We start from the raw sequence: 22,055 nt of genomic DNA on the forward strand, positions 1-22,055 counted from the left end.
GAGTGGGAGAAACTGCACCTCAAAGATGACCTGCTATACAGGAAAACCAACCAGAGGACTCAACTTGTCCTACGTGGCCAGTACCGGCTGTTGGTCTTGAAGCGCCTCCATGATGACATGGGCCATCTGGGCACTGAGAGAGTACTGGGCCTAGCGAGAGACAGATTCTACTGGCCGTACATGAAGCAGGATGTAGAGGCTATGTGACAAGAAGGTGCCCCTGCATAAAGCAGAAAAAACCAGTCTCACACATCAGAGCGCCCATGAAGAGCATTACCACCAGCTCACCTCTAGAGCTCGTCTCCATCGACTATCTTCACTTGGAATCTAGCAAGGGAGGGTTTGAGTACATTCTGGTCGTCGTAGACCATTTCACCCGGTTTGCTCAGGCCTACGCCACCAGAAACAAGTCCGGAAAGACAGCTGCGGAGAAGCTGTTTGATGACTTCATCCCACGGTTTGGCTACCCATGGAAACTACACCACGACCAAGGAAGAGAATTTGAGAATGAGCTCTTCAAAACTCTGCAACAGCTGAGTGGAGTGGGTCACTCAAGGACTACCCCTTACCACCCCCAGGGAAATCCTGCTGAGAGATTCAATCGGACTCTGCTGCAAATGCTCAGGACTCTGGAGGAGAAGGAAAAGGAAAGGTGGAAAGAGCACCTACCACAAGTCATCCACGCCTATAACTGTATCAGGCATGAAGCGACTGGGTTCTCGCCCTTCTATGTAATGTACGGCCGTCACCCACGTCTGCCTGTGGACATGATCTTCGGATTGGCCACTGAAGAGGAAACCACTTCTCCAAGAGGTTATGCAGAAAAGTGGGCCTCAAGAATGAAGGAAGCTTACAGACTCGCCTCTGAAAACAGTCAACAGTCAAGTGCTCATGGAAAGAGCTACTATGACCAGCACACAAAGGGTGTTGTGCTTGAACCAGGTGACCGAGTCCTAGTGCGTAATCTGAGTGAGAGAGGAGGGCCAGGGAAGCTAAGATCCTACTGGGAAAACAAAGTTCATGTGGTGAAGGAGCGGATTGCTGATGGACCAGTCTACAAAGTGGCCTCAGAAACAGACGGGCACAGAGTACGAACACTACACCACAACCTGCTCCACCTTGTCAATGAACTACCAGTCGACTTACCCCGACAATCACTGACATCCATATCTGGAAGAAAGAGGAACTTACCCAGACACCTACCTGCTCCATCCAGAGAACCACAACCCCGACAGAGAACAAGGAACAGTCAACCAAACACAAGGAAAGAGAGTGAATGGAACCCAAGCAGTGACTCATCGGATGATGAACCAACATACTTGCTGAGAATACCAGTAAGGAGAGGACTGGAGAGTACAGTACCACAGCCTGTACGAGGGCCTCAGAGGGTCTCCCATCACACAACAACCACTGAAAGATCTGAACCAACCAGGACACACATACCTGAAAGAGAACCGAGAAGAGGTATACATGTCAATGAAAGAAGAGGAAGCATGCCTATAACAGAGGACAGAGAAACTCGACACAGCACAAATGAGGAGGAATGGACGGAAGAAGGACACATACCTGGAGACCAAATACCTACGGAGTGTGAGCAGGAAGATGTGCCGCAGCAAGAGGATGAGCCAGTAGCCCCTCAAACAATCAATGAGCAGCCTGATGATGACTGTGCTAGTCAGCCACAAGCTCGGCGATCCACTCGTGAAAGAAGGCCTACCAGGATGCTGATATACAATTCATTAGGCCAGCCCTCTTACCAAACAGCCTGCAATGCAGTGGGGGCCTATGGACCACCATCGATGCCAGTCTGGGAGATGCAGACATACCCAGTGACTTACCACACAGTGCTCCAGGCGCTACCATATCCCATACCTCACCTATGTAATACGCAGCACCATTTTATACAGATAATCATACACACATAGGTACACACCCACACCCAAACATGCCCATTTACCCCGTTTGCTGCTGAGACACACAGACATACACACACATACACACACACACACATGCCCTTATACTTACCTTAGACTTACCTTTTATTATTAATAATATGCTTCTTATTCCACTGTGAGCCATTATGGCAATGAGACTCCCTTTGCTGTAATACAGGGACTGGTAAGGTTTCAGCCTCGCCAGGAGGTGGCAGTGTGGTGCTTTTGTTCCCCCCCAAGGACTGACAGACCTTCGCGATTTCCTTACAAAGCTGAGGAATGCTGAACCAGGAAACACTGCATTGCCTAATTATTTCTTTTTATCCTGTTTAACAGGAATATTTATCTGTATACATGTTCTCAAGCCAGAGAAGTGTAACATTTAATAGCTTCGAGCTTAGCCTAGTGTAACCGGTTATTTTTTTGCCCGGGGCGGGATTCGATACGAGGTGTACTGCACCATAAGGCGACATCACTTACCGCTCGGCTAAAGGGTCAGACCCGTTAGCTAGGGACTAATGTGTCTTATTAGTAGTATACAGTCGTCACCCTCCCCGGAAGCGCGCCCTCGCGCTTTGTCATTCCGCGCTCCGAAGAGACTTCTGAGGACCTGCACACTTCCGGATCCCACCGCTGCCACCAACGTAACCGGTTATTTTTTTACCCGGTGCGGGATTCGATACGGGGTGTATTGCACCACAAGGCGACATCACTAACCGGCTAAAGGGTCAGACCCGTTAGCTAGGGACTAATGTGTCTTATTAGTAGTTTACACTAGCTTAGCAGTTAGCCTAGCATAGCAGTTAGCGCTATTGCATTTGTAGTAAAAGTAGCCTCGTTAAAACGATGGTGTGTGGTGACTGTTCCACAATTATAAATAGGTTATCTCTACTAGAGACGTGTCCGTGAGTTAGAGCAGCTTCAAACCAGATGCCATGTCAAGGAGGCCATCTATGTTAAGAGGGAACATGCATCCCTGAACCGGGTGAGGTGGGGCGGGGGGGGGGGGTTAAGAGTACATCTGTCACCATCTTACAGTGCTGTGATTGCAACTATTCCCCAGTCCTCTGTGAATAGTACACATAGCCATTGTAATTCTAGTTAATGTTCACGCCTCTATTTACATATGAAACTGATCGTTGGTTTGGGTCGTTTTGTCACTGTATTGTTTATAAGGGTGGCGATACCTGCAGTCAGTTTAGACTGAAGAGGTCACTTAGATGAGTGATGAAACATATCTGTCAATAAACGTTGTATCCAGATGAACTCATTCAACTTTCTTTGATTTTCTCACCTGGATTATTGAGCATGCATAAGACTTCTAAACCAACTACTTGCCAACTTGACCCTCTACCTGAAAGACTTTTTAAAGACCTCTGGCCTTTTCTGGGACCTACAATGCTGGACATTGTTAATTTATCACTTACTACTGGCACTGTTCCCTGCAGTTTTAAGTCGGCTGTGATTAAACCTCTACTTAAGAAACCACATCTTGATCCAGGGTCTCTTAATAACTACTGACCAGTCTGTAATCTTCCATTCTTTTCTCAAGTACTAGAGAGTTGTGTATCAATAACCTTTGACCCACATAGAAGAAAACTATCTATATGAAGATTTTCAATCTGCTTTCAGGGCCTGTCAGTCCACTGAAACTGTTCTGATCAGACTGGTGAACGATCTACTTTCTATGGACTCTGATTCCACCTCTGTGCTTCTATTACGGGACCTCAGTGCAGCCTTTGCCACCATTTATCCCTGTATACTATTAGACAGAATAAATTATTATTTTGCTGTCTCTGGCTTAAGTCCTACCTATCTGGAAGAAGACGGTGTGTCCGCTGTAATAATATTATATCGAAATTGGAATAAATTTCCATTGCTATGCAGATGATACTCAGCTGTATGTGCCTATGAGGGCGGCTGATCATACTCAACTGACTAATTTAGAGGCCTGCTTGGCCGCTGTGAAAAATTGGATGTCACTAAATTTCCTGCTTTTAAATTCAGATAAAACTGAGATGTTGGTCGTTGGCTCTACTAGACACAGACACAAATTTGAACAAGTAACAATAACAATCAACAACTCTGTGATTTCACAAAGTGTGACAGCCAAAAATATTGGCATTACGCTTGATCCCAGCCTTTCCTTGATAAGTACATTAAAGAAATCGCCAAGACTGCCTTTTTTCACTTACATAACATAGCTAAAATTCAGTCTCTCCTCTCCATGCAGAGACTCTAATATGTATATTTATTTCATCCGGACTTTATAAACAGACAGATAGTTTGTATTATTTGCCAAACAACCAAGGCCAGTGGAATTTGTTTTCGATACAGCATGTTAAACTCTGCAGCACAATACATCCATGGACAACAGCAGATACGCCACATCTTATCACGAACAATACCGTCACACAGTAGCAGAAATAAACACATTACGCACAACAATTAGGTGAATGGTAGTATGTATGCCAGTGGTGTGTGAGAAGGGTATAATAGGGAGGAATTCAGCCCTGATAGCTATGGGGAAAAAAACTTTGTGAAGCGTTTACTCTTCATGGACAGTGACCTGTAGTGCCTCACTCAGGGAAAGAGCAGGAAGATGTGATGAGAAGGATGTGAGGGGTCTGTAATGTTACTGTAATGTTCTGTTTTCAGGTCTGCCATATGTTAGTACTAAAAGTCTTCAAATGGTTCAAAATGCTGCAGCTAGAATCCTAACTAAAACTAAACAATTTGACCATCTTACACCGATTCTTAACTCCCTTCATTGGCTTCCTATCCATGTTAGATCAGACTTCAAGGTGCTTCTGCTGACTCATAAAATCCTAAATGGCCTTGTCCCATCTTACCTGTCTGATTTCCTTAAACCATAAATTTCATCTCACGCTCTTCACTCTCAAAATACAGGGCTCCTGTGTGTATCCCAAGTTAAAAAGAAGTCAGCTGGTGGCAGGGCCTTTTCCTATCATGCCCCGTTCTTGTGGAATAACCTGCCTGCTGCCATCAGACAATCAGTCTGTTGAGTCCTTTAAATCCAAACTTAAAAACTCATCTTCTTGCCTTAGCCTATAATTAGTTGCCTTTAAATTGAGTACTTCACAACCTGTACTGCATGGCGGGTCGGTTTCTGTCTCAATGAATTTTCCAAGCACTTTTCTGTCGATGAGATTACATAGATTATTGACTACGGCAAACTGCTCTCTTCTCTCACATGTCTTTTCTCTCCTCTCTGAATGATGTCTTCTCCTTCCTCCTCTCCTGTGTATGTGAATGAAGTGATGTGAGTCTCCCCCATGTGCATGTTTACTCTGTCCTCCTCCCAAGTCTCCATGGTGATGATAGTCACCTACTGGACACCGCTTGGCATCCTCATCATATTTTTTTCATAAATCTTATACATCCATATAATTTTGTTATACTCTTTCAATGTTGTATTGTGTAAGTTGTGTAAACACAATATCCATTGCACATTGTCCATCTGGGGAAAGAGATCCCTCCTCTGTTGCTCTCCCTGAGGTTTCTTCCTATTTTTTCCTCTCTGTTAAAGGGTGTTTTTTTTAGGGAGTTGTTCATTATCCCATGTGAGGGACTAAAGACAGGATGTTGTGTCGCTGTAAAGCCCACTGAGGCAAATTTGTTATTTGTGATAATGGGCTGTACAAACAAAATTGACTTGACTTGACCTGAATGTAAATAAGGTGCCAGAGCGCATAAAAAGCATCAAAATAGAGCTTGTTTATCAGGGGGGGGGATCCCCCCAGGCCCCCCTTAAGAGGTCCAGTCTACACCCTGAATGTCACCTCACATAGCTTTTATTAAGTGTATAATTGACATTATCATGTTTCGTGGAAGAAATAAACTATGTCAGAGAAGTGCACATACATACTGTCACTTATACGCACATGCACTATGTCCACAAAACCAGAAGTTATAAACTAAGATGCACAGGGGGAAATCTATTAAATATTTTGTGTTTAATATAGTACTGCAAGAGGCAATTCTAGATAACGGATAAACCTATACATTGGGCCACCAACTTCACAGGTTACACAACAAATTATGGGCTTAACAACCTCCTTTAGGCCACATCAAGAACCGGTTATACAACCATATGCGCACTCACCCAGAAACGTAGCCACAATTACAAAAGTGCAAACAATACCACTCTTAAATAATAAAGTGTACAATGCAGGAGAGATATCTTTCCAAGGTGCAGAAGTGGATTTATGTACTCACCACTAGAACAGCTCGCTAAGTTTTAACTTTGTTTACGCCAAAGAACATGTCCATATTAGTCCCGCCCACCTAACATCTCTACGTAACTATAAGTTCAACCTGGTAATATAATTGACCTTTCACTAAGACCCCCCCCCAGTTACTGTTTCTATGACCGTCAAGCTTTTCAGAATCATCCAGGAAGTAGCCGGAAAACACCAAAACACGAAGGAAGAAATCAGCACATTTCCATAGAAATTAAGTGATATTTTTGGGGGTAATTCATCCTTAATATCATCCCATGCAAAACAGAAGGGGTTACAGTATGTGGTGGAGGGATATTAAAATTAACACCTTAGGGGACACGGCTGTAATGAGGGTAAAGCTTACTGGTTGCGATCAAAGAATGAGAAGCCCCATCAACTAATTCTGAAACACACCCAAAATAACATTGTTGACCAATCGTGGTCTTGATCTGCGGGGTAAGTTAAATATTTCAGCTATTATTGGAACCTTTTTCATAATCCGATGTCAACATCATCGTATGAAAATCTGCAGTGCCACACTTGCGGAAGGTAATGCTACAAGTGACACATCCAGTAATGTGGTACATAAATGAATGAATGAATAACAATGAAGTTGAACAGGCACAATTCACTCTGTAAACTTCAACATTTTGACCCTGTAGCAAGACTCGTGCCACGGGAAGGTTTTGATATGGAGAGAGGGACACAGGTTAGGCAGTTTAATACAGGCATTTTATTTACCCTTGCGGGTATCAATGATTCCAAGAGCTATGCCGTCCGGAGCTTGGCTCCTGGTAGGGTCACCCAAGGCGGACAGGTCAAGGGGGAGGAGGTTCCAGATGAAGCGTGATTCAACAAAGACCTCAACGGCGGAAGTGGTGGAAGATGTCTCCAGGTCACAATGGCAGTGAAGGTGGATGAAGGCTGGAACAGAGGGTGGTCCCCAATCGTCTTGGTTCTCCATGTCATTGGACTCTGGCCACCACCTGAAAAGAACCATGTGGTGGCTGCAGCCGCATCAACCGCTCCGCATAAAAAGCTGTGACGCACAGGTGTCCTCCCATTATGTGGCTCCAGCATCGGCCTCTACACCCACCTGAGGACCCAGAGGGACTCAGAGGGAGGACGGTCATACTTGACCCTGCACACCGTTGCGGCATTTTGCTGTCTGATGATAGCTTGATGGACCTCCCTCACATAGAAACCATTGCTAAGGTAGGATTTGACAAGAACCGTTCTGGGGCGGGACTTTGCGAAAGGTCAGTTGATTGGCTGGTCATACAAAGCAGATATGATAATTGTTTTTAATTGGCTAGGCAGGGGGTTATTTTTTTTTAGTAAGAAATGGTTTCCTAAATTCAAACAATCACCGTTTTATGCTTTATTTTGCATTACAGTGTTAAGTCATTCATTACCAAATTGTATGACTTAATTTTACTTACAGCTGTAAAAGTATTTCAGTTTTAATTTTTTTTGTCAGGGAGAGAATTTAGCTGAGGGGGCACAGTGACCTTACTGGACGGGCCTGGACCCCCAAGGCCCACCCATAATGCCGACGTTGTGGTTAAGAGATTTCTACCTTTGGGCAAAATGGATAACAAGAAAGGAAAAAAAACAAGGTGCTTTGAAACTTTTGGGTTTGACAGAGGTTTGCTGATGACTTCAGTTGTTCAGCACAATGACTTGCACACATCTCTTATCTAATGTGAAACTTGGGCTAATTGAAAGTTCAATGGAAAATTGACTTTGATTCTGTAAATACGTCCATAAAACATGCCTCAGCAAAGACTAAGACATGTGGTCAAAGCAATTTAATGAATTCATCCCCTCCCCAAGATACCAAGAGCAGACGGATAGCCTCACATTTCAGGACAACTGACGGCAGTAACCATTTCACAAAGCAAAAGAAAAGCACCAGCTTCTATCCTGGTAGTCTTACAATGCAACTGGTTAAGAGCTCATAATAGACAGCACAGGTGAAGAGAAAAGTGCAATCATAACAGCCAGATTGGTGACTGTGGTCTGCTAGAATTCAGAGTACATACGTATATGGTATTGTGTTACATAATTGTCATCTATTAATGAAAATCTGCAGGCTACTGTCATTCATTATTGCATCTAGTCTTATAATACAGTTGATGTAGATTGGTTCACCAGTCACGTCACTCCAGATCCTGTATTGCTAAAGGCAAAAGAAGTACCTAGAGTTACAAAGCCATAGTTACCCCCTTAGAATCACTGGATCAAATCTCGGGAGATGGCAATGAAAAATGGCATCGTGATGGCATCTACATCTGGTGAACTACATCTAGTGACTCATTGTCACTGCCAAACCGCCCTCAAGCAAGGCATTAACCCTCGAAAAGACTGTCCAAGGGGAAGCTACACAGCAGGTGACTGCCCTCCTTTTAGGGTGAATCTGCATGGGTTGCACATGTGGCTGTTCATGAGCTCTATGCATAATTTACTTTGGAGACATGTAAAAACTGCCAAATTCCAGTTACTGTGTGTAAATGTGAAGAATGAATTTGTCTTCTCTTACTGTTGTTTGTTCCTCATCTAAAAACACTGTGCCACAAACTAAGGGGAACTTATATTCAGGCTGGTGTTACTACTGTGCTTTTTCAACACAGCAGTGTTTTTTCTTTCTTTCAAGATTCATTCATCAGTTCTATTTTTCAGAGATGAAAAATTCAAATCCTATGTACTTGGATTTGATCTTCCCTCTGACATACGCAAGGCTCTCCATTAAGATTTATGATGAGATCTCTGATCGCGAGTCCTTAATCGCACTGAGCATGAAAGCAATATGGTCAGCTGTGTTAGCATATCAGTAATCAATTATTGAGTTTTCCCTGAATGGCATTAATTGATGTGAAATTAGCATCCATGCCTCCAGCTCCAAGCCCATTATCCGGTGATTACGTTGCAGAAATAAAAAATGAGAGTCAATTCATTTGAGCGATTTCACACTCCAAAAAACACAATCATATGTGGAGGGAAAATGATTCTTCTGCTGAGTAATGATGGACTTCTTAAGAATCTTGTTTACAAAACACTTTGAAAGCAGAAGTTAGTTGGCAAATTGAAGGTAGCCAAAACATCCTCTGCAAACTAGTGAGGCGTATGGGAGAATAAAAGCCTAAACTAATGCTAATTCAGGTTTCTCCGTGCAGTCAATCATTCTATGTTGTTATAACCCAAGCTCCACAAGGAAATTGCTATTCATTTGAAATGGATGAATGCAGGAAAGAAAAAAAAACAAGCAAGGAGAACAGCATCACCCCTAGTGATTGGTCTTAAAATCGACCAGCCCTTTTGAATTGGGAACAGTTGAGGCCAATTTGCCCCAAGTTCGCCCAAAAGGATATAAAAACAAGCCCAACTGGAAATCTGCAACTTCCAAAATCACAGCTGGGATTGATCTGGTATCCACAGGGCCGCGTTGCATGCGACTGAAATCCCTCCTGGCAAGGGCACACACCACACAGCGCTAACATGGCCTTTCCCTTTTTTCTCCATCCAGTGGCCACGATTCAGCTAACAAGATGGAGGGGGGGGCGGTTGGATAAGGTGGGGGAGTGGGTGGTAGTGGCCCCTGGGGACGTGTTACTCAGCTATTCAATGGTCACAGTGATAATCATCTGTGGCAGGAACTGCAGGGAGGCAGTTAGGGCATATTTGCAAGTCAGTCGAAAGCGCACACGCTCTGATTAATGGCTTGTACTGTTGTCTGAAAGCAGCGCCGTAGTGGAGAAAGGTGAAGAGACGGGGAGATCATAGCCACTGTCATATCATAGATGATGGGGACGTTGATGAGTTTCATGGCTGGGTATGGAAGCATTATGCTTATTATATATCAGGTTTAGACAGTGTAATACTTCAACATTTTCCTGGATATTTTTTTATACTTTCCATCCTTTCACCTCATTCACCTTCTTGATTGATTCTGACAATGATAATAATACAATATGGGATTTGCACCTATCTTAGTTACAAGGTGCTCTGAACAAAAACAGCATGACATCAGTAACCACAAAAACCAATTCAAACAAATTGAATCTTGCATTGTTTGGATCATATGGATGTCAGAATCAGATTATAATTAAGGTCACGCTATTTTCAGCCATTTATGTTAGCTTGAAATTTTATCAAACCTTTCTCTGAGGTTGTTTTGGTGGCTGTACCACTTTGTGCATCATATATCCTTGGACCTTTCTGCGTTGCCTGCATTGCATGTCACTATCATGTTAAATAATAGATAGACAGACAGACAGACAGACAGACAGACAGATAGACAGATAGACAGATAGATAGATAGATAGATAGATAGATAGATAGATAGATAGATAGATAGATAGATAGATAGATAGATAGATAGATAGTCCATCACTGAGATCTTTTGGTGTGCACATCACATTGATAGTCTGTGTGTTTTGCGAGAAGAAAATCTACTATGACCCATAATTTGCCTGCTGCCACTTTCTTGATAGACTTGATCATGGAACTTGCAACTACTGCCATAAGTTACTGTGGTGTTTAGTATTGATGTGTTAATAATCTGCCACACACATCTTTCTTTATATATCTCTAATTTTAGATGTGGACCTAACCACTATTGGTCACTCACAAAGTACCTCACAATTCTTTCTATAACAGCAGCAATATTGTAGGTTGTAGGTCATGCTATTTAAAGGTACATATCAAAAACCTGATGTATAGGGCATTGTAAGGATATATGTGTGTGTGTGTGTGTGTGTGTGTGTGTGTGTGTGTGTATATATATATACATGCTGCCTCTCGATGTTTAGTTTGACTCTGGGGACAGAAAGCAGACCTGTCCCAGATGACCTGAGTGGTCTGGATGGTTCATTAGTGTAGCAGTAGATCAGAAATGTATTTTGGCCCTAAACCCTTCAGTGCTTTATAAATCAAGAGTAGAGTTTTAAAATCAATTCTTTGACAGACAGGAAGCCCATGTTGCGACCTAAGGATTGGAGTGATCCACTCTTTTGGTCTTATACCCCTTTCACACTGGCCAAAAAACCCGCTAACATCCACCTTTGGTCAATGTAACATTGACTACCAAAGGCGGATGTTAGCGGGTTTTTTGGCCAGTGTGAAAGAGGTATTAGTAAGGACTCCTTCTCATGTCCCTACACTGGCTCCCAGTCACTGTTCGCATCCAGTTCAAGACTCTGGTGCTAGCCTACAGGGCAGTGAGAGGAACAGCTCCTTCCTATCTCCAGGCCATGGTCAAGCCCTACACCCCCGCCCGACCACTTTGCTCTGCTGCCTCGGGACGCCTGGTTGCCCCGTCGCTCAGAAGCCTCTGCTGCCGATCAACCTGGTCACGGCTCTTTTCTGTCCTGACCCCACAGTGGTGGAATGAACTCCCCGTTGATGTCAGGACAGCGGAGTCGCTGCCCATCTTGTGTCAAATGCAACACTGAGATCCAATAATACCAGGACTGAGATTCTGCCACTGTCTGTTTTTAAGTGGATGTCATTAAAGACCCTAACAAGAACAGTCTCAGTGCTGTGGAGTGGTCAAAATCCTGACTGGAAGACATCAAAACTGTTGTTTAGTGCCAAAAAGTTGTTGAGCTGCTGGAAAACAGCTTTTTAAATTATTTTAATTAAAAACATGAGGTCTGATATGGGCCTAGAACTGTTCATTAGTGAAGTGTTAGATTATTTTTTTTAAGTGGCTTTATGACTGCAGTTTTCAGAGCCTGTGGGATGAGACCTAAGAGAAGAGATGTGTTGACAATTTGTAGAAGATCTAAGGACATGCAATTAGAAACTTTTTTTGAAAAGAATTATTAAAAAAAAGCCTGCTGGCAGAATATCAAGGCAGCAGGAGGAGGATTTCAGATGTTGTATAGTGTCCCCAAACTTTTTATGGTTGATGGGATCAAATTGTGACATGCTATTGGAATTGATTTAGGGTGGACTTACGGATAACACATGCCCTGTATCTAGTATGGAGGCACTGGCTGCCTGTCTTAATTTTCCGAATTTTGTCATTAAAGAAGGAGGCAAATTCATTGCAGACTCTGGTAGATAGAAATCCAGAGGCTACTGCTACTGGGGGGTGGGGGTTTGTTAGCCGGTTGACAGTAGCATACAAGGCACATACATTATTATTGTTTTTGGCAATGATGCCAGAGAAGTAAGACTGCCTTGCATTTCTCAGTTCCAAATTATAAATGCCCAGTCTCTCTTTATAGATTTCATAATGAACAGTAAGATTTGTTTTTCAACACCTGCGTTCAGCTTTACAACACTCTCTTTTCTATTCTGCCCGGTGTTGCACATCTCCATGGAGATCTTTTCTTACCAGAGGCCACCTTCACCTTAGCAGGTGCAATAGTATCAATAACATCTGTAATTTTAGAATTAAAATTATCTACAAGCTCATTGACTGAGACCCAGAGAGGGCAGTGTGGAAGAGAAAGCCGGAATAAATATTTCACTGGTGCTTTCAGAGATATGCCTTTTTATAATTACTGCTGTTTGAGCATTTGTGCACTCGGAGATAGTACTCCGAAAGAAAACACAGGAATGATTGGAGAGAGCGACATCGGTCACCACAACCTTAGAAATGTTCAGACCCTTGGAGATAATTAAGTCCAGAGTGTGCCTCTTGTTGTGTGTGGGCTCCGTCACATGCTGAGTGAGTCCATAGTTATCAAGAACACAATGCAGTTCTTTAGTTCCTCTGTTCTGGGGGCTGCCAGCATGGATGTTTAAATCACCAGCAACAACTACACTGTCAAATTCAATACAGATTATAGACAGCAGCTCAGTTAAAGTCATCAAAAAAGTTTGCATAGTATTTAGGTGGCCTATAGATATTTAAACATATAACTTGAGAAGAGGAATTCAACTGAAGAGCCACATATTCAAAAGAAGCAAAATCTCCATAAGATATCTTCTTGCACTGGAGTGACCCATTAAACAAAATGGCAACTCCACCTACGTTCTTATGCTGTCTGGTTTCACTCACAAAACTGAAGGTGGCTCAATAAGAACAGTTGCACTGTTGTCTTGGTGTAGCCAAGTTTCAGTTAAAAACATAAAATTGGGATTGTGCTTGATGATAAAATCATTGATTAAAAATGTTTCCCTGCTAAAGACCGGATGTTTAGTAACACTAAATTTAATGTGTTAAAAACAATATCGGCACATTTTTTTTTTTGTGACAGGCTGTGGCTGCTTGTGTACAACTGGAGTCAGGTTAGATGAAGTAGCTGTGCACTTTGAGTACACTTTGTTCCTCCTGAAGCTGGTCGAAACAGGAATTGCAGACTTTGAGGTTGCTCCTCACTGTCCAGTGTGGGCTGCAACAGCAGCAGCGGGTCCATACCCAGTAAGCAGAAGGAGACATGAGCTGAAGGGGGGGGGGGCAGGGTAAGGACCCGGTAGCATGCCCTGTAATGCTGACCACGGGGAGATTGCTTGCCCTTGGTTTATTTGGATAAGTGGGAACTTTTGGTGCTGCATAATATCGCATCAATCCCTTCTATCTGCATCCTTAGCTTGTGTGAGATATCTCTGAGAGGTTGAAGTTGTCGATGAAGTTCAGTTTTTGAGCAGTGCGTGTGGGGGAAAGCCAAGTATTTAATGCTAGCAAGCGTCTGAAACGTTCAATTCCGTTCAATTCCTTTTCCTATAGTCAGGATTGGACAAATATCTGAGCTGGGACTTGTTGTAGAATGTCCATTAGGTGTATGAAGTCTCTTTTTAACAGCTCTGAGCCATATGTCATTCCAGGACAAGTGTCATTTGTTCCAACATGCACAATAAGTGTGTCTGTGCCCGGATGGCAGACTAACACTGCAGTGTTTGGACCATGTCACTAACCATAACGTGGGTAGACAAACAGTTTTCAAAACTTTGCTTTTGACATCGCTTATTATATGGTCACCTACCAGCAGAGTCTTTGGTTTGATGCCTTGTCTGACTTGGTTAGCTTCTTTTTCAAATGTCCGTTGCATGTTCTGCTGTAAGACATTAATGGAACTGTGCTTGTTGCGTCTGATTCTTCTTTTACCCTGGACAATGTCTGACCAGAGCTCAGGGTTTGACACTGCAGGGGTAATAGAAACAAGGCCCCCTCCTGCCTCACCGACCTGCTCCACTACAATACTTCTTCCTGCAGCCTTCGCTCCTCTGATGCCTACCTCCTGTTTGTATCACACAAGACCAAGCACCGGACTTGGGGTGACAGACCCTTCTCTATTAGCGGTCTGCAAGCCTGTCAGGCTCCGATGGGTCCCGACAAGCTGAGTCGATTCAGGCTGGGCTCGGGCCATTATCTTTTTTATTATTTTGTTATTCTGTATTTATTTTATGATTTATGATTTTAAAAAATATCATTATTATTATTGTTATTATTTTCTTTTATTTTTAAATAGATCTGGCTCGAGTCAGACTCGGGCTCATTTAACTTCCCATATACGTGCAGAGCACACATAGGTCACTGTACGAAATATCGATATATTGATTATAAATATTACAACTATTATACATACGCACATACATGTGCATTACACATGACAGTTGACCACGTGTGTGGGTGTGTGTCTGTCTTTGCATGTATCAGAGAGAGCATGTGTCAGAGAGCTTAAAATGACGTTGGTGTCAGTCTCAGATTGGGCTCGGACTGAAAAATTGCATACAGAGGGGCTGTAGTTGGGGCTTCAACACCATGAGGCAGAGCCAGGCTAGGGCTGGAATTTTTGGCCCGTGCAGGGCTCTAATCTCTAAGTCCCTCCCCAAACACATCAGAGACTGCAGCGATCTGTCCATGTTCAAATCATTAATCAAAACTCCCCTTTTCAGACCTGCTTTTAGTGTTTGATTAATTTAGTGTTTTATGGTCTTGGTGTGTTGCTTTTATGTTCATTTTAACTTATCTGAAGCGTCTTTGAGTACTTTGAAAAGTGCTCTATAAATAAAATGTATTATTATTTATTATAACGTTTCAAAATTTTTTGATTTATCTGGTTGTACATTGTAGCCTGCATGGTATCTCTGGGTGCTAATATATGTGTATGTGTGTGTGTGTGTGTGTGTGTGTGTGTGTGTGTGTGTGTGTGTGTGTGTGTGTGTGTGTGTGTGTGTGTGTGTATATATATATATATCTTCTGTGCGCGTGGAAACTGAAGATGAACACAAGACAGTTTCTAAATAACAGCAGCTCAACAGCCAGGAGCTGAGTTCTTGTTTGACTGTACAAATTATCCAGAGGCTAAAACTACACTTAACCCACGCGATGTGATGTAGCTAAAATCACTCTCGCACACTGGTATCACGTCTTCTTCTCAAACGCACGCTATGGTCTTAACTAAGGAGCCAAGGGCTTGGCTCCTCGCCACATGTAAGGGCAAAGGGGATTCATACAGCCCTCCAACCATCCCCTATTCACACAAAGGTTAACAGTCATCACTCGCCATCCCATTACTCTCTCTTTGTTATTTGCCAGAAAAACCAATCATCCTTGTGCACCATTTAAACAGACTGCATTGCACCCCCGAGCTAATCAGTCACAATTTGTCTTCCAAACGACGGCGCAGGTTAAAAAGAGCTGAGGGCCCTAATTCTAGGCGTACCCTTAAGTTATCAAGATTAATTGTTCGACGCTTTCCCCGTGACATCCTCCCTCAGTAGCTCAGAGCCATCCGGTCCCCCAGGGACTACTGAGCTAAATGCACCTTCCATTTGGCTTTCAGGGCCGGCAGGAAGCTGAGGGCCAAGAGGTCCTGACAGCTTTGTCTTTTCTCACGCAGAAAAGCCTCATCACAACAAAACACTGAGTTGTTGGGCATCATGTAAGTTTACCAGGGTAAGATATTTAAGGGATTTTTCAAGTTTTACAGTGAAGGTAACTGCCACTAGCCCAAATGGGTTATTGGTAGGCCAAGGTGGATTAATAGCACTTTAAGTTCCTCTCAAGCAGTCTTTTCTTCAGACTTGAAGGTGAAAGAGAGCATACCTGGACAGTGACTTATGCTACAAAACCCCATTATGGCATGTAGGGTGGACTGTGAGTGTTGGTCGGAAGGCAGGCAAATATCGGAGTGACCAAATTGGCCAGCTATATATTTATATATAATCCAGTGAGTCAAGTAAATTCTTTATCAGACAGTATAAGCCTGTTTCATGCCATAAGCAAGATTATTTTGCTCCTTATTTGTTGAGCACTTTCCCTACTGTTAAGTGCTTCTTTTAACAAAGTTATATATATTGAACATGTTCACCTGAAAAACCGAAAACTTGAAATATGCCATCAAACAAAGCTGAGACTTAATTCTGTAATGAAAGTTGAGAATCAGGCGTCCGGGTAGTGTAGTACTTTCAATGTCTTGTAGTTGGACAGTGTCGGCTATTAGGTGTTTTATCAGAACCCATGTTTATCCTCATGCAGTTCTTGCATTCTACACTACTTTTACAAATTCACAAAAATTCTGAATACTGAACTAAAAAAAATATTTATATGTATAATTTTGTTTCATTCATTGGTATACCAATTATTTGGAAAATAGAGTTGGTAAATGTTCCACTGTTTTTAACTCCATTTAACAACAGCTGAACATTTGTATTGCGAAATACTGTAAAGGAAGTTCACATGTACTGGTGCATGGCATCTAACACCCTGATCTCCAAAACATCCTGTCATGAGGGGAGCGTTTTGGATGTGATGACAAATTAGCCATGTCAAAATACACAAGAAGCAGCTGAATTCTGCCTCGCCCAAACTCCATCTACTAATATCGAATCTGTCAAGTGTAATTGCTTTCCCACGAGATGAAACCATAAAGCTGAGGGGGAGACAGCATTCTTCGCTCTCCACCATCTGTACTCTGTCACATGACTCGTCACGTTGTGTGTTGCGCTTATTTTTTGACAATGATCATGTTTTACCTCGCCCCTCGTGATAATTGTATGGTGCTTACATGCCAAGTTGTGTTTCATGTCAGTGCCGATTGTTCATGTGGTAATCTAGCTGCTGAAAATCCTACACTGGGCATCAACTTAACAGTGTTTCGAAGACAACCACATTTTTTGGGGGGGGGGGTGTTTTTTCTACCCTTTTCTCTCAGTTGTATCTGGCCAATTACACCACACTTCCAAGCCGTCCGGGTCGCTGCTCCACCCCCTCTGCTGATCCGGGGGAGGGCTGCAGACTACCACGTCTCCTCCGATACATGTGGAGTCGCCAGCCACTTCTTTTCCCCTGACAGTGAGGAGTTTCACCAGGGGGATGTAGTGCGTGGGAGGATCACGCTATTCCAACCCAGTCCCCCCCCCCCCGAACAGGCGCCCCGACTGACCAAAGGGGGCGCTAGTGCAGCGACCAGGACACATACCCACATCCGGATTCCCACCCACAGACACGGCCACTTGTGTCTGTAGGGATGCCCGACCAAGCCGAAGGTAACACGGGGATTCGAACTGCGGTCTATTCCGCTGGCAACGGAATAGGCCGCCATACCACCCGGACGCACCGAAGAGCACCAAATGTTAAACATACGTATTCAGTGTTGATATTTTTCTCATTTCAATTCTGATTCAATATCAAATATTGATTTGGTAGTTATTTTCACCCTTGATCATTTATCAGAGAAAGAGTGGACACATATTAAAGGAAGACTGCACTCAAAATAACACAAGGTGGGGTGGCGTGGTAGTCTGTTCCGTTGCCTAGCAACACGGGGATCGCTGGTTCAAATCCTCGTGTTACATCCGGTTTGGTCGGGCATCCCTACAGACACAGTTGGCCGTGTCTGCGGGTGGGAAGCCAGATGTGTGCATGTGTCCTGGTCGCTGCACTAGCACCTCCTCTGGTTGATCGGGGCACCTGTTCGGGGGGGAGAGGGAACCAGGGGAAATAGCGTGATCCTCTCACGTGCTATGTACCCCTGGTGAAACTCCTCACTGTCAGGTGAAAAGAAGCGGCTAGTGACTCCACATGTATCGGAGGAGGCGTGTGGTAGTCTGCAGCCCTCCCCGGATCGGCAGAGGGGGTGAAGCAGCAACCGGGACAGCTCAGAAGAGTGGGGTAATTGGCCACGTACAACTTGGGAGAAAAAAAGGGTGGGTGGGTGGGGTGGGGGAATAGCACAAGGCTCAGTAACTAAAGCACCATAAAATCACATGAACGATGGTGATTTATAGGCTATATCATTCCCTGTAAGCACCGCCTAAGGACACCACTTCAAATGATTTCACATACTTGGGAAATAAAAACCTACAAGATGACAGGAGTGAGAGAGTGTGCAGGCGTATGAGAAGCCTGATGGATGCAGCAGCTTGTGAAGATAGTAGTGTCCTTACACAATGCTTGCTGGTACATGTATTAACAGTAAGACCGGCTCTCTGAACAGGAAAAGACAGGGTTTCCTGTCAATCTGAGTTTCACCAATGCAGTTCATGTTTTAAGAGACAGTATAGACTATCGGTACTTCTTGCACACATTATGCATCCATCCATCCATCCATTACCCAAACCACTTATCCTGCTCTCACCCATATAGCATCCGGATGTGGGCCACTTCAGGCAATGATGCGGCACCGATGGCCTTCTTCTGGCCCTGACAAAATGGATGTGAGCCTGAAGTGGCCCACATGTATAATAGCAAATATGGCCCAAATATGCCAAATCAAATGTGGGCCTTTTTTGGCAAAGATGCGGTGCTCTCAGCAACATGTAATCTGGATGTGACCTTGACGTGGCCCGGGTGGTAAATGGTGAATATGGCCCAAATATCACAAAACAAATATGGGCTACCTTTGGCAAACATGTGGCACATGCAGCATTGCTATGGCTTGGTTCTGGTCCAGATCTGGCAAACAGGGAGCGGACCGCCCAAGTGCCATCATTCCACACAGTATGTGGGCCGGATGAAAGTGTCAGGGGTGGGACGGGTCCGGGCCACAGCAATTTTGCTATCTGGGCACGGTTGTGGGATGCTGGAGACTATCCCAGCAGTCACTGGGCAGCAGGCGGGGAGACACCCTGGACAGGCCGTCAGTCCATCACAGGGCAGACACACACACATACACACACACACACACATTCATACCAAGGGACAATTTAGTACGGCCAATTCAGCTGACCTACATGTCTTTAGACCGTGGGAGGAAACCGGAGCACCCGGAGGAAACCCAGCGATGTGAGGAGGGTCCTTAGAGGGGTAAATGGCAAGAAAGCTGCAGGGCCTGATGAGATCCCTGGCAGGGTCTTAAAATCCTACGCTAACCAGCTAGCGCCAGTGCTTACATACATCTTTAACACATCCCTGGCCCAAGCTGTCGTCCCCTCATACTTCAAGCGGTCCATTATTGTCCCTGTGCCAAAGAACAACAGTCCATCATGCCTGAATGACTACCAACCAGTGGCCCTGATGTCAGAAGTGATGAAGTGCTTTGAGAGGTTGGTGAAAGATTTCATCTGCTCATCCCTGTCCAGCTCATTCGACCTCCTCCAGTTTACCTATAAAAACAACAGGTGCAGAGACGATGCCATCTCTAACCTCTTGCACACCACCTTAACCCACCTGGATGGGGGGAGAGGGAACTACGTATTTATGGTGTTCATTGACTACAGTTCAGCGTTTAATACTATAGTCCCCCTCAATCTGGTCATGAAGATGAGGTTGCTAGGAATCAACACCCTGTTGTGCAATTGGGTGTACAACTTTCTCAGTGACCGGCCCCAGGTGGTTAGGGTGGGTGGCCTAACCTCCGGAACATTGATCCTCAACACAGGTGCTCCTCAGGGTTGTGTGCTGAGCCCTCTGCCATACAACATCTACACACGACTGCAAAGCCACGTACAGTTCCACCTCCACCATCAAATTTGCAGACGACACAGTGGTAATAGGCCTGATTTTCAACAACAACGAACAGGCCTATCTGAACCAAGTAGATGACCTGGCACAGTGGTGCCAGTCCAGCAACCTGACCCTGAACATCAGCAAGACCAAAGATGGTGGTGGACTTCAGGAGACAGCAGGGGAAAGGATACAACCCACTAAAGATCAATGGGGAACCTGTGGAGAGGGTCTCCATCTTTAAATACCTCGGCGTACACATCGCTGAGGACCTCACCTGGACTCTTCACACCCAGCACACTCTAAAGAAGTCCACACAGAGGCTCTACTTCCTCCAAAGGCTGACGAAATTCAAGGTCTCACCCTCCATCCTGAAGACATTCTATTGCTCGGCTGTGGAGAGCATCCTAACAGGTTGCAACACCGCCTGGTATGGAAACTGTTCTGCCCGTGACCGAGTTGACCTGCAGAGATTGGTACGTTCAGCTGAACGCACCACCAGAACATCCTTCCCTATCCTGCAGGACACTTACACCAGAACGGTGAGGACGAGAGCCAAGGAGATCATGAGCGACACTTCTCCCCCTAACAACGGACTTTCCTGACTACTGGGGTCTGGTAGATGCCTCTGTAGTCTTAGGGCCAAAACAGAGAGACTAAAGAGAAGCTTCTATCTACAGGCCATAAGAACTCTCAACATATATGATCTTTCACATACTTGTGACAGCTAGTTTTTTTTGTTATTGTTTATTTTGACTTAAAAAGAAAAAAAATGCACTGATCTTTTGTCTTTTATCTAGGTCTATGTCTTCACACAATGATAGACAGAGTACCCCTTTTCATTTCACTGCATGTTTTACCTTGTATTTCTTGCATGTGACAAATAAAGTACTTGAACTTGTACGCAGACACAGGCAGAACATGCAAACTCCACACAGAGTATGACCCGGGACTACCCCCAAGGTTGGACTACGCCGGGGCTCGAACCCAGGACCTTCTTGCTGTGAGGCAACCATGCTAACCACTGCGCCACCATGCCACTTGTGCACATTATGAGCAGTGAAATTTCCTTTTAAATGTTATTATCTGTAGCTGTGTTTATTAACATCACTTGGTCCCAAGGTCAGCCCAGCATTTATAAAATGATTTTACACCTTTACAGTTAGTTGCTCTTTCAATCTACAACCAAACATCATTCTGCAAAATATGATTGTATATGATTGTATATGGGTAGTGACCGAAAGGGTGAGATCGCGGATACAAGCAGCTGAAATGCGTTTCCTCCATAGGGTGCCTGGGCTCAGCCATAGAGATAGGGTGAGGAGCTCGGACATTTGAGTGGGAACTCGGAGTAGAGCCGCTGCTCCTTTGCATCGAAAGGAGCCAGTTGAGGTGGTTCGGGCAACTGATTAGGATGCCTCCTGGACGCCTTCGTTTGGAGGTTTACCGGGCACGGCCAACTGGGAGGAGACCCCGGGGTAGACCCAGAACTCGCTGGAGGGACTACATGTCCAATCTGGCCTGGGAACGTGTTGGGATCCCCCAGGAGGAGCTGGAGGGCATTGCTGGGGAGAGGGACACCTGGAGTGCCCTAATTAGCTTGCTGCCACCGCGACCAGACCCTGGAGAAGCGGCTGAAGATGAATGAATGAATAAATGAATGATCGTATGACTGCTGGGGGGAGTAGAACAAGGCAGGGTGCAGACCTGCTGCTTCCAACAAGTATATTTTGTAACGCTATCTGTGATGATGCGTGATGGGTATCATAGTTTTATCTGCCATTTATTTTACTTGTCAGGTGAAAGGAGATCCCTGTTTGCGGTGCCCCTGGCAGTAAATAGAGGTTACAGAGCTCAGAATGGAATCAAAATGACTTATTTGGTCAAAAACCTAAGCGTATTTATTCCATTCGTACACTTTTAAGCATTTGTGTCTTCTAGTGGCTTCTTTTCTCCAATCACCCAAACCAATCCGGCCTGACATGTGCCACACTGGTATCACACAGATTACAAAAACAAATAGCTGCCCAGTGA

General features: G+C 44.3%; 1 protein-coding gene across 1 annotated transcript in view; it reads left to right on the forward strand.

Moving 5' to 3' along the window:
- Positions 1-263: 263 nt before the first annotated feature.
- Positions 264-22,055, forward strand: part of srrm4 (serine/arginine repetitive matrix 4) — a 279,300-nt gene continuing 257,508 nt past the window's right edge. The window contains exon 1 of the mRNA XM_056278898.1: positions 264-1,088. Coding sequence (XP_056134873.1) covers positions 264-1,088 — 825 coding nt within the window. The remainder of the gene's footprint in view (positions 1,089-22,055) is intronic.

This window comes from Lampris incognitus, chromosome 1, assembly GCF_029633865.1.
Source record: "Lampris incognitus isolate fLamInc1 chromosome 1, fLamInc1.hap2, whole genome shotgun sequence".
NCBI lineage: Eukaryota > Metazoa > Chordata > Actinopteri > Lampriformes > Lampridae > Lampris > Lampris incognitus.